At 38.8% G+C, this 12559-nt stretch overlaps 1 protein-coding gene across 8 annotated transcripts in view; it reads right to left on the bottom strand.

The window, feature by feature from the left end:
* Positions 1 to 12559, bottom strand: part of ARL13B (ARF like GTPase 13B) — a 40955-nt gene that overhangs the window by 2859 nt on the left and 25537 nt on the right. For 3 of the 8 annotated variants that reach the window (XM_083736985.1, XM_083736987.1, XM_083736986.1), the window contains exons 5-10: positions 12115 to 12220; positions 10850 to 11052; positions 6778 to 6892; positions 4662 to 4917; positions 2844 to 2960; positions 1022 to 1824 (exon numbers count right to left, since the gene is read on the bottom strand). In XM_083736985.1, coding sequence (XP_083593111.1) covers positions 1649 to 1824; positions 2844 to 2960; positions 4662 to 4917; positions 6778 to 6892; positions 10850 to 11052; positions 12115 to 12220 — 973 coding nt within the window. In that variant the 3' untranslated portion in view covers positions 1022 to 1648. Of the gene's footprint in view, positions 1 to 593; positions 638 to 1021; positions 1825 to 2843; positions 2961 to 4661; positions 4918 to 6777; positions 6893 to 10849; positions 11053 to 12114; positions 12221 to 12559 lie in introns of those variants that run through there. The other 5 variants (XM_083736991.1, XM_083736992.1, XM_083736988.1 and 2 more) reach the window with 3 other exon arrangements.

Consider the following 12559-nt stretch of genomic DNA (forward strand, 5'->3'; position numbering starts at 1 on the left):
CATCAGTCCTGGCTGGCCATGCTGACTAAAGATGATGGGAAGTGTAGACCAAACCTTTTGGAAGATTGATGAAGTCTGTTGTTTCTCCTGAAGCTGAAAAGTATTGGAATTCTCGCAAATGTACACTTTCTAACAGAAGATTCTAAACTTTCATTAGTGCCCATAGTAGCATCAAAAAAGCCATGGCACATGACTCTCTGTTTGTCCCCAGATTCTGTTTTATCATCTCAAATCTAAGTTGTGGGTCTTCGTTAATGAAATGCAGACAAGAATGCAAGGAACTCAATGACAGATAAACATTATTAACTGTATTTCTGGGAATCAAATCTATGGGTGATGAATACCATATGTATTCTTGTGTCAGCAATTCACCAAGCTGAGTTACCAAGTGCAATCAGAAGTATTTCTTGCAAGAGAAGATTTTCCATTTTGGCTCTACACATCAGAAAGAGGGAAAGTCGCTCCGTTTTGGGTCCAAGGATATATATATATCTTTGATTTCCATTCTCATGCTCCAGCCACAAATTGGGCTGCCTTGTTTTGAGCAAAGGGAATGAAATCAGTAAATGCAAGCCCTTCACTCTCCTCCCTACCTCTGTTGTTCTCTCTTTTCTCTTGCTTTCTTCTCTTTATACTCCTTAAAAAGAAAGATGCATTTTGTTACACAAATTTGTGGAAAGGCATATTACGTAAGTGTTTCATTACAGTGCAAAGTATTTGTGCTTACCACTACAAGTATTAACATTTTTTTAAACTTTTTTGGAAAAATAATAGTTCTGCAAATGTATGAAGCTGCTTTCATCCATCTTGGTATCTGAAGTGTGCATGCACACGAAAGCTCATACCAAGAAGAAACTTAGTTGGTCTCTAAGGTGCTCCTGGACAATTTTTTAAATTTTTTTATATATATTTCTACTGCGTCAGACCAACACGGCTACCTACCTGAATCTTCATCCACCTTAATATTACTGTACCTATTCTGGCTTGTAGCAGTTCGCTAGGACATAAATCATTTGCAGCCTTTTCTAGGGGAAATCCTTTAAAGTAGAGATATGAGGTCTGGTCTTGTATATACAAGGCATGTGCTCTACCACTGATCTAAGGGCATCCCCATTTTTTTGAAATATTGCTCAACAGAAATGCTTAAGCAATGAGGATATGCTATAGTGCAAAAGCATCTAGATGTATTTCACAGGTCTTAAAACACTTTCCCTCCATTAGTCATCTGAGAAGAAGAAAATGGCAGCTGAATTTTTAAAAGAATCGGTTCATTTATTGTACAATCAATGAGATTTAGAACAAAGGTCTATTTTAAAACAGATTTATCCCTACACCCCACCTGAGCTTTAGGAATTCATTGATATATGTAAAGCTGGCAATATATGCAATTTGTTTCATTTTTTCCCCCTCTGGTCTATACCTAAGTACATATTTAGTATTATATGCAATGGGATCCGTTACCATGGGGTGCTGGTTGCTTTATTTGTAAATCATGGTGCAGGGGCACACCAGAGACCAATTTGTATTGAAACGAACAGAATGAAGCAAATACTGTATAAGCAACATGCAGCCCACACTTTGCTTTAAACAGGAGAGGGGGAGCTAGAACAAAGAATGAGCTCTTTTCAAAACTTGAAAAAATATGCTATTAAAGCTGCACATGGTTAGCTGAAATGAAAGAAAAAAGCCAGCATGCAAAATGGAACAGGTTTCTGAGGAAAACCAACAAATTGTGATCTCCTCTGAAATTACCATTACGACGGGTTTCACCAAGAGGTTCAAGTTTTCGAATTCTGTTAACTTTAGTAGGAGTTTCCCAGCCAACTACAGGAAAAAGAATATCAAAGAGCAACACCACATTGTCAAACAGAAATCTACTGATGCAAACATTCATCTTTGTGAAGATGGAATGTATTCATTCATTCATAACCCAGAAAAGGTTACACACATATATTTAAAGGCAAACAAACAACATATCACCGAGACAATCAAAATACGCAATTACACAATCTCACTGAACATTTTCCTTTAGGTGTCAGTGGGAACCAAACACAACATGTCTGCAGAGATCTAGGCTGTTGGGGAGAAATTCATAATATAAACTGTGCATTGAAAATTCCATTTTAAAACAAGCTGCCAGGGATGAGAAAGAACGTAAGAACAGTCGTGCTCCTTTTTTGTTGGTATTAATGACAAGTACCATCTGTAATGGGCCATTTAATCCAGTTTTCTGTCTCTAGCGGTAACCAGCCAATATTTCTGGGAAACTTGTAAGCAGGGCATGGAGAGAAAGATATTCCCTATATGCCCACAGTCATCAGACTATTTCTAATCTGTGTCACTTTCACATCTGTTCACTTATTATTCATTCTGTCATGTTTCTCATTAATCTAGGATTATTATTTTTTAAGGGCACAAATGCTTGTATATTCCTTCAATTTTGATTCGATATTTCAATATGGCTTTCACCAAGAACTGCCACCAGAACATTTGGGAAATGGAAAAAGTGGTGGTTAATCCATTAACCCCAAGAGTTTTGAATCAGGTCAATTATTGTCGGAATTATGGTAATGGAGATCCAATTCCTCAAGCATCTTAATTCCAGGAGTTGTAAAATGATGCTCCCAACTATCTCCCAGTGTGTGCTGGGTGGGGTGGGGGGAATCCCTCCTAGCAAGAGTATTGTTCACACTGGAATAAAATCCAACAGCGGCAGGTTTATTCTTAAAATTTCTGTATGTTATGAAAAAAGCCATGTGAGATCTATTTTCTTATTATCTGAAAGGTCACGTGAAATGGCCTTTTTGAAACTGACATACCAGTAGTTATTCATGTTTACGAACCTGGTGCAAGAGGTGCTACTGGTGTAGGATTCGGGGAAACCGTCTCTTCCGTATTGACTGGTTCTACTCGATGGCTCCTTTTCAATTTTAGTTTCTTTGTTTTCTTTTTGCTGTTCTCTAAAGCAAAACACAAGCAGCACTTGCAATTTAGCATTTGCATCTAACCAACTCTAATGTTTACTTGTTCGTTTAACAAATAGGTATCCTGCCTTTCTATTTTCAGAATGGCTTATAGTTTCCAAATGGTAAAAACGGTGTAATCCTTTAAAACGACAATCAAATAAAAACAGCAAATAAACTGCAAAATTAAAAACGACCTTTTCAGAGGTTAAAAGGCCTGAAAAAAGAAAAAAAGTTTTCACCTGGTACTGAAAGGACATCCACATGGACATTGGGCAAGCCTCCCTGGGGCAACCATTTAAAAGCTGGCTGTCATAATCAAGAAGGCTATCTACAGTTTTCTCTCACCTAAGATAATGGGTACATCTTAGGGAGAGCCTCCAAAGAGGCAGGCCAATATGGGAATACCTGACGATTTTCAGGCTAGCCTTCCCTACCCTGGTGCCCACTGAATATTTTGTTCTACAGCTTCCAACATCCCTGACCGCAGACCAGAGTGGAACATCCTGATGGAAGTTATAACCCAACAACACCTGGGGGGCACAATGTTGAGGGAAAGTTAGTTTTGTGTTTAGGATTGCATGGTAAGACTTTTGACTTTCCATCAGGCAGGATGAGCAAGGTTCCAACTTCTAGCCAGAATGACCCTATCAATCCAATGCCTGCTTGCTCAGAACAAGCACAAGTGCACTCTGTGAAATATACAGTGGTACCTCGGGTTAAGTACTTAATTCGTTCCGGAGGTCCTTTCTTAACCTAAAACTGTTCTTAACCTGAAGCACCACCTTAGCTAATGGGGCCTCCTGCTGCCGCCGCGCTGCCAGAGCACGATTTCTGTTCTTATCCTGAAGCAAAGTTCTTAACCTGAAGCACTATTTCTGGGTTAGCAGAGTCTGTAACCTGAAGCGTATGTAACCTGAAGTGTATGTAACCCGAGGTACCACTGTATACAGAATTGCAAACTTATTTTGGGTTTGTTTTATTATTGTTGTTATTATTATTATCATCATCATCATCATTCAGAATAAAAGATAAAATTTGACTGTGCCCATCTGACGGTATGGGGAAAGGGGAAGTTCCATTGCATGAGTGACTGTCTGCTTGCATGATGTTGGGATGTCATCTTATAATAAGTTACAACTTATACCATTACCACTTTGCCCTTAAATAAACAAGGCAAACTTTCATCCTAACGTACCACAGAAACATATTGCATACCTATTATCCAATTTAAACAGTCCAATCTAAGTTTAAGAGCAACATTTGTAACATGGTATCATAACTGATATATGAAGGAATTAAAAATAAAAACCCACTCAACAAGGGCCCCCTTAGGCATCAAAGATGAAGGATTTAGAGCAGCTTTTAAAACCCCAACCCATTCACTTCATCTCTGAGCTGAAAATTACACTACAGTACGGAAGCAGGAATCTCTTATGCCATTTATCTTCTGCAAATGAGGTAAGAACCCCTACATTTCTCCCAAATCCTTTTTAATAAGAAGCAGGAGGAAAAGGCAGCTATCCTGCTGGGTCTTCACTTCTCCAAACTGTAGTGCAAGTGAAAAATATTTCCTGCATTTCATCCAACCATTATGTGCATGCTAGAGGACAGAGAAGGGGAGTTGTGGCAAACACAATAGAAGCTGGCTAGCAAGTGAAGCCAGTGTTTATACTACAAGCATGAAACTCAACCCACCTATTCCAGAATTCAAAGTGGCATTATCACCAGAGTCAAGACTTTCTGAGATTTGCTGTTCATTCTCATCTTCATGTTCCAAACGTTGTGTTAATGCAGATTTATAGTTTTCTACCAATCTACTCTCATTTGATCGCTGGCTGTTCAGGCTCTGAGTGTCCATTTGCTCCTGATCTGTTTTAGGTTTCAAGGCCATGGAAGACTTCTCATTTTCCTCCCGCTGCCTCTTCTTTTCTTGTTCAATTTTCTTTTCATTCTAACAAAGCAGAGAAAAAAATGCAATTTTTGTAAACCAGCAGTGAAGACATGAAATTTTGGGGTGGACAGCGGAACAGGGGAAAAGTCAGCAAAAGAAAAACAAACAAACAACTCTACAAGGATCAGTGAAATTATTATTATTATTATCATCATCATCATCATCATCATCATCATCATTTGTAGCACAAACTAAGGAAAACGTTTTATAATTGTTTACATTCAGCTCAGCAATAAATCTTCAGAGAGAGAAAGGGTTCCTCTATTTGAAGTGAGTTCACAGTCAGCCTAGATTTTTTATTAATCTAGGTAGCACACCATCCTTTCTGCTAGATCATAATCAATAATATAAAATGAAACTTCAGATATAGAAGACTTAATCTCTGAATATTAATTAATTTCTGTATTCTTAGTAAAGGCATGCTATATGCAACTTTACATTTTAATTGTTTTTAAATGTCAGGTATTTAAAGGTTCAGCTTTACAAATATTTTCAGTAGTGTTAGTTTAGTCCCCGTGTATGTACACAGAGATTACTGGGGGATTCCACAAACAAACCACTGTGTATAATGTACTTAGACTTTGTAATATAGCTTCTTCCTTGCTGAGAATACTAAGCTTTTAATCACTTACATTGATTTCGGAAGCTGAGCTGCTGACATTTTTTGGTAATATTATTCTAAACCAGTTTAACTAAAAAAAAAAAGTGCTGCTATTATGAAGGCAGTTCTGACCTTAATATATGCTTCCAAAGGTCTTTGGCTCATGAGGAAAGGAACAATCAAGAGTGGTCTGAGTACAAGGAAGCTGATTTTAATGCAGCTCCTTTGTTAACACTTGTATTTGTTTTGAATTATATTTTATGTTTTCAGCAAACTTAGAAAAGCAGGGGCATATACATTTTCAAAGAAGCTCATAGAAATAAAGCATCTATTAAAAGTTAGTTTGCATAGATGTAACAAGCCCATACTTAGTATTTTTCCTATAGAACGAGTGCAATACCTGGTGCAGCAGCAGAGGTTTATGGCACTCCTGGATAGGAGCCAAGCCTACAGTCCTAAGTATGGCACTTTTGTTTGCATTACTTGCAAGGGGCTGCTGCCTGATGTGCAGACATGGAAGAGGGGTACTGGACTGTATATGTACAGTACTATAATATGAAATACCAAATAGTTTGGGATTAAGTTTTGGAGAACTGCCAAACGAGATGTCCACCACAGTCTTCGCTTGACTATTTAAGATACTGAGTTGTAGCTAATGCTGCTGTTCAGTTTGTACAGCAGAGTTCCATTTGCACAACAGAACTTCCCCCTCCTCTGCCTTGAAACCCCCCACCACCCCCACATTCAACCTCAAAATTTGCTCCACAGGGTTGAGGGACCGTCTGGAGCAGATTAAGGAGAGGCACATGGGAGGAGGAGAAGAAAGGAAGTCCAGTTGCACAAGTGGAATACCATGCTCACGCAGCACTGGATACAAACCAGTTTTTAATATTATACATTGAATATTTAAAATACGTTCCCACAGTCAGACTAGTCAATGTTAATAACTTCCAAGTAAAAAATGGTGATGATCATGTTGAAACTCCCTTACTTGAACATGTATACTGTAATGTACCTCTTTTAAGACTTCTAGACCATCCTTTCAAACCCAAACCAGCACTTATCTAGGATTCTCGATATTGGTAGGAGCAGTTGCTGTGTTACTCCAAATACTTTTTCTATTAAGGGGAAGGTTGAGCAGGAAAAATCACTACTAATCAACACTCTGACTCAGAATCCATATCCATTATTGAACAGTATCAGTCTTAAATATATGGATTATCAAAAACATTTTTTAAAACATACGAATGTTCCGATACCTCAGTGATTACAGCTGATATAGGCTGGAATGGGTTGCCTCTTACTGGTTCAGTGTCATCTTCATTAGGAACACTTCTTCCTTCACGTTCTGCTTCTTCTCGCTCTTTCCGATCTCTTTGTTATTGTTGTGTTTTTTTAAAAAAAGAAAGAGAGAAGATCTTGAATCAACACGATTCCAAAGGAAATGCCATTGAGGTTATGATCCTTAGCACATTATAAGTGTTTAAAGCATCTCATGTACATTATGTCAGTCATCCTTACAACACCCCTTGTAACAAATGTGTATTATGCCTCAAATTGCAAAGAACGAATGTGAAGGTGAGAGCACTGGCTTTTTTGAGGCCAGCCAGCAGGGGCTGAAATGAGATCCAATTCTGAAATGTCCTGGCTGATGGCACCCACTCTTTTAGCTATTAGCACCACCAGCTTTCAATATGCATTTGAACATGCATTCTGTTCTATCCTTAAGGCAAAAAATTGAGTGCAAATAAGAACAAGATAAAATTCAATATCCCTATATTTTCCAAAGATTTTACCGCACACAAGACCACCACCTGATTCTCATGGCAGGTTTCTCCAATTTTGTTGTTGTGGTATTGTTAGCAGCACCTATTTTGGATGATTTGAGACTTGCCTGTTCTTTGAAAGCACACAAGGGCAGCCTTATTTACCAGGTGCAGTGAGTAGGAAGATAGATAGAAGGGAGTTGAGTGTGTTTGGGAACCTCTGATACAGCACACTCCATAAAGAGGAATCATTTGACTAGCTTGGAGGTAGTGCATGTGGTGCTTCTGGACAATTTAATTCAGAGAAACAACAGTCAGGAACCAAAAGGAAAATAAAGGCATGGGGGCAGCTAGGGAAAAGGTGGGGAGGAGAGAGAAGAGGAAAAACAGTGGCAAAGAGGCTTGTGTAGGAGAAGGGGGAGAATTAGGAAAGGAGGTTATGGTTGTCAACCATATAAAGTTTTCAGTACACAACACTTGTGAGTTAGATCCAGTTAGATGCACTTCTTCCAGTGGAAAGTCTCTGCTGGAACCAAATCTGTATTTCAAAGCACTTTTCTGAGAGGTACAAGCTACAAGAAACATACTGATCTTTTGTTAAAGTTTTGAAAACTTTCGTAAGAGATTTGGTGTATGATCAATGTACATGCTGCATCCACTGTAACTTAATTACTTGGATATTACATGGATTTTTAATCTTTCCTACATTATCTCATCTATGTTTCTGCACACCATATACTAAAATGACCAGAAAAAGCAAACACAATGCTCCCATAAATTCCACAGAGACTTGTAATACTGTATATCCATTCCAGTAGCACCTTAAAGACCAACTAAGTCAGTTCTTGGTATGAGCTTTCGTGTGCATGCACACTTCTTCAGATACACTGAAACAGAAGTTTCCAGACCCTTCTATATAGTGAGAAGGTGGGGAGGGGTATTACTCAGAAGGGTGGTGGGAATGGGTGGTTGGCAGATAGCTGTGATGAGCCTGTTGACGACTCTTAACAACTGCAATAGGTCTTACAGGGAGAAGCAAGGGGTGAAAAGGTGAAAAATGGCTTTGTCATGTATAATGAGATAAGAATCCAAGGTCTTTGTTCAGGCCAGGTTTCTCCATGGTTTTAAGTTTGGTGATAAGTTGTAATTCAGCAGCTTCTCTTTCCAGTCTATTTCTGAAATTCCTTTGTAGAAAACAGCTACTTTGAGATCTTGTATAGAATGTCCTGGGAGATTGAAGTGTTCTCCTACTGGTTTCTCTGTCTTGTGATTCCTGATGTCCGATTTATGTCCGTTTTACGGCTACCTATCTGTAACTGTATATCCATTGTTTGCTTTAAAAATATATATATTTTCAATCCTACAGCAACTGTAGAAATCATGGGGACAGAAGTGAAAGAGGAGAGCAGAGAGATTTGGAAAACAAGTCATTACTATGATCAAAATATCAACATCTCTTTTCTGTTATAAAACTTCAGTTTGGAAAGAGATCACTGTCTGGACTTCTGTCTACAAAGCTTTCTCCGAAGCATGGTACTATTTTCACCAAATTTATCATAGAATAGGAACAGAAAACTATAGGAACACGAGACTACTGAGCAGCCATTTCTAGGATGCTGACCTAAAGTGAGAAAAATTGGTGCAAAGTATCTGCCTTTTACCGCCTCTTGATGAACCATGCAGAATTTTCTGCAGCTGCCTGCCTCTAATCTTTACATGCTTTACTGTATGAGAAAAAGTGCTCCCAAATGCATGCAGTCATAGAAATAACTTGATACTGTGCAATCTTACATCATCTACAACGTCTACCAAAAACAAGCTTACAGGGCAAACCTAATCATATCTACTCAAAAGCAACTACCACTAAATTGAATGGTGCTTATTCCAAGGTAAGTAGAGTTAATGTTGCAGCCTCAATGTAATGACCATGCCTGGTCATTAGAGCAAGCAAGGCTGATGCTTGAGAACATGGACTCTGTATGCTCAGTGTGTAAACACAATGTTTCTCTGCTGCTTTTGAAAGTTTAGAAACTGCACTGAAGCACAATACATTTAAATACATTTATTACCTGGACTGATTAAATGATACTGGAGTGCTGTACTTTAGAATGGTCATTTAATGTGTGTACAGTACACCCTGTGCTGAATAAAACACAAATCAGTGGGAAAGATTGGCATGTTAAGGAATTATGAACACAGATTGTTTTTTTAAAAAAGTAAACAAAAACCTCATGTGTTCCGTCAATAAAATCACTCATGGTTGTTTTACTACAGAATGCTGTGCACATCATAATAACAGCATGTAAGAGCCTGAATCTAACCCTAAGATTTTGCAAGGAACAGCAGGCACTACCACAGCAGGCATCACTGTAACAGCCTCACTCTAATGATGCTCCAGGCTCTGACGAAGTAGTTGACAACTTCTACCACATGATTGGGACGCGGGTGGCGCTGTGGGTTAAACCACTGAGCCTAGGACTTGCTGATCAGAAGGTCGGTGGTTCGAATCCCTGCAGCAGGGTGAGCTCCCATTGCTTGGTCCCTGCTCCTGCCAACCTAGCAGTTCAAAAGCACGTCAGAGTGCAAGTAGATAAATAGGTACTGCTCCGGCGGGAAGGTAAACGGCATTTCCATGCGCTGCTCTGGTTCTCCAGAAGCAGCTTAGTCATGCTGGCCGCATGAGCCTGAAGCTGTACACCGGCTCCCTCGGCCAATAAAGTGAGTTGAGCGCTGCAACCACAGAGTCGGTCATGACTGGACCTAATGGTCAGGGGTCCCTTTACCTTACCACGTGATTACCAATACACTTGGAAAGCGACAAATAACAGCTCTGGAGGGTAGGACACAAACCAATGGCTTCAATTTACAAGAAAAGAGATTCCAACTAAACATTCAGAAAAACTTTCTGACAGTAAGAGCTGTTTGGCAGTGAAACAAGACTCCCACGAGAGGCGGTGGACTCTCCTTCCTTGGAGGCTTTTAAGCAGAGGTTGGATGGCCATCTGTCATGGATGCTTTAGCTGAAATTCCTGCATTGCAGGGGGGTGGACTAGATGACCCTTGGTCCCTTCCAACTCTATGATTCGATGATTTAGCAATCTCCAACACATGTACTTTTCTAGTTCAGTTAATTAGTAACTTTAACATTGTCATGGAAGATTCATTGACTGTTCCCCTCCAGGGCACCCATAAAGACATCAGTAAACAAGGGTGAGCACGTTACACTTGTCTGAGATACGATGTTGTTTCATGCTGAACACAACACTGACATTTGGTATGATGAAAGGCAGTAGAAAAAATGTTTTATGTAACTACTTACATATCTTGGTAAAGTATTTTTATTTCCCTTTGGGGTTGCTATTATATTTATTTCAAAATAAATATTTTTAAGTAAATAAACATTATGTTATTTCAAGTTGTTACGTTACTTCAAAATAAATAAATGAAAGTTATTATGCTACTTCAAACTAAACAAATGACATTCTTTAAATAACTAAATATATATTTTAAAGAAACTTAATAGTGTTCTTTCACAGTCCCTTCTAATAAAGCAAAACAAACATACCTTTCTTCCCGTATCTTCCTCACTCGTTCTGCCCGCTCTCTTTTCTCTTGTTCTTCAGCTGCTTTTTGCTCTATGGTGTCTTTCTGGATTCGTTCATGTAAGGCATCAAAATCTTTGGCTATAATATGTAACAGCCAGAGTAAACCTTTCTTTATAGATTTGTCAATTTTCTTTCCATAGCCCATGATCGCTGAACAAGGTTCCTATATGCAAGAGAAAAATCAGCAGCATTATATTGTTAAATTACTATCAACGTGGACGAAGAGATCCTAATTCACTGGCAATTATACAGGTGCTTGTCAGTTGGAACTCATACACATTTTGATTCATCTCAGTACTGAACTGTAAAGGCTGCAATCCAGAGAGATGCAGGTGCAGGTTTGCCTACACACTCCAAAAATGGCTTTCCCAGAAGCTGCCCTCATATATATTCCCAAAATATGAGGGAAATGATCACTTTGGCAATTTGGTACAAGAGTAATTTAAATGAGGATTTAGACACTGGAAATTTTTTTCACTAGGGTTCTTCGAAAGCAGTACACATGTGGCATAATGTTAATGGAATTTAAAGTGCTGTCATCTTAAGTGAATCTGCCATGTCAAAGAATAAAATGGGAGAAAGGATGACACCACCACGCATTCAAGGGGCGTGTGAGGACGGTTGTGGGGCTGAGCTTATTAGCCCCACTCCCATGTGTTTGGCGTAAGTGCATACCAGCATATTGCACAGATCCACAGATAGAAATGTTCCAACAAATACCAGAACCCAGGAATAAAACTTATCGTGAAGGACATGTTGGGAAGATTTGCCATTGCTTAAACTATTTCACTCGGTTACTCTAAAGGTTACTGATCCCCCACCACACCCCGTCACCACCTTTTATTAGCAACATTTGTTAAATAAATAAGTTAATAAAGCTCAAGAGCAGAAGTTAAATTCAGTGCAATGATGGACACTACAGTGGAACAGTAGCCTAAAGCATTTGAGTGGTGGCAAAGGCTAGGGTGGGTTTGGCCTTAATTTCCTTACAGCCTGGATATTAAGCCGCTGAAGCAAGTCTACCTGTCTTGTATTAAAACTGGTGCAGCAATCACAACCAGAGCTCAGGAGCACAGAAGAAGAGAAAATGGCTGGTTGTAAAGTGGATGGGAACAATGGGATTACACAATTCTAGTTTCAAAGTTCTGCTCACACATCAGGTTTAGGGAAGTTAATCAATCTTATTAAAATGAACCTACAATTAATCTTATTAAAATGCACTTACAATCTGACAGAGACATTTGTGCTCGTTGACAAGCTTTTCGAGAGATAAACACTCAATTACATCTGCTTCTGCCAAGGCGCCTTCTTTATCTTGCTTATTTGCTAACCTAAGAAAAAGAAAGCCACCAAGTGAGAAGATGCAACAGCGCTGTTTACATTAGTAAAAGTACAAGACAACAAGCAATAGCAGGAGAAAATCTCAATTTATGTGTGCAATAGAAGGCAGTAACAGTCTCCGATATTGCCCATTTACAATAATTACTCGTCAGAGAAATAGGTTGCACATAATAGTTAATTATCAGAAAAGGAAAATCATAATATTGTATTAACTACTCTTAAAACACACAGTATACACTTCTATTTTTTTTGAAGCAGGTGAATGTCAAGCTTATCGTTTTGTTGTAAATTGTTCCAACAAAAGGAATGAACAAATTCAAAGAATTTTT

Source organism: Podarcis gaigeae, assembly GCF_964106915.1.
Source record: "Podarcis gaigeae genome assembly, chromosome: 4".
Lineage (NCBI taxonomy): Eukaryota > Metazoa > Chordata > Lepidosauria > Squamata > Lacertidae > Podarcis > Podarcis gaigeae.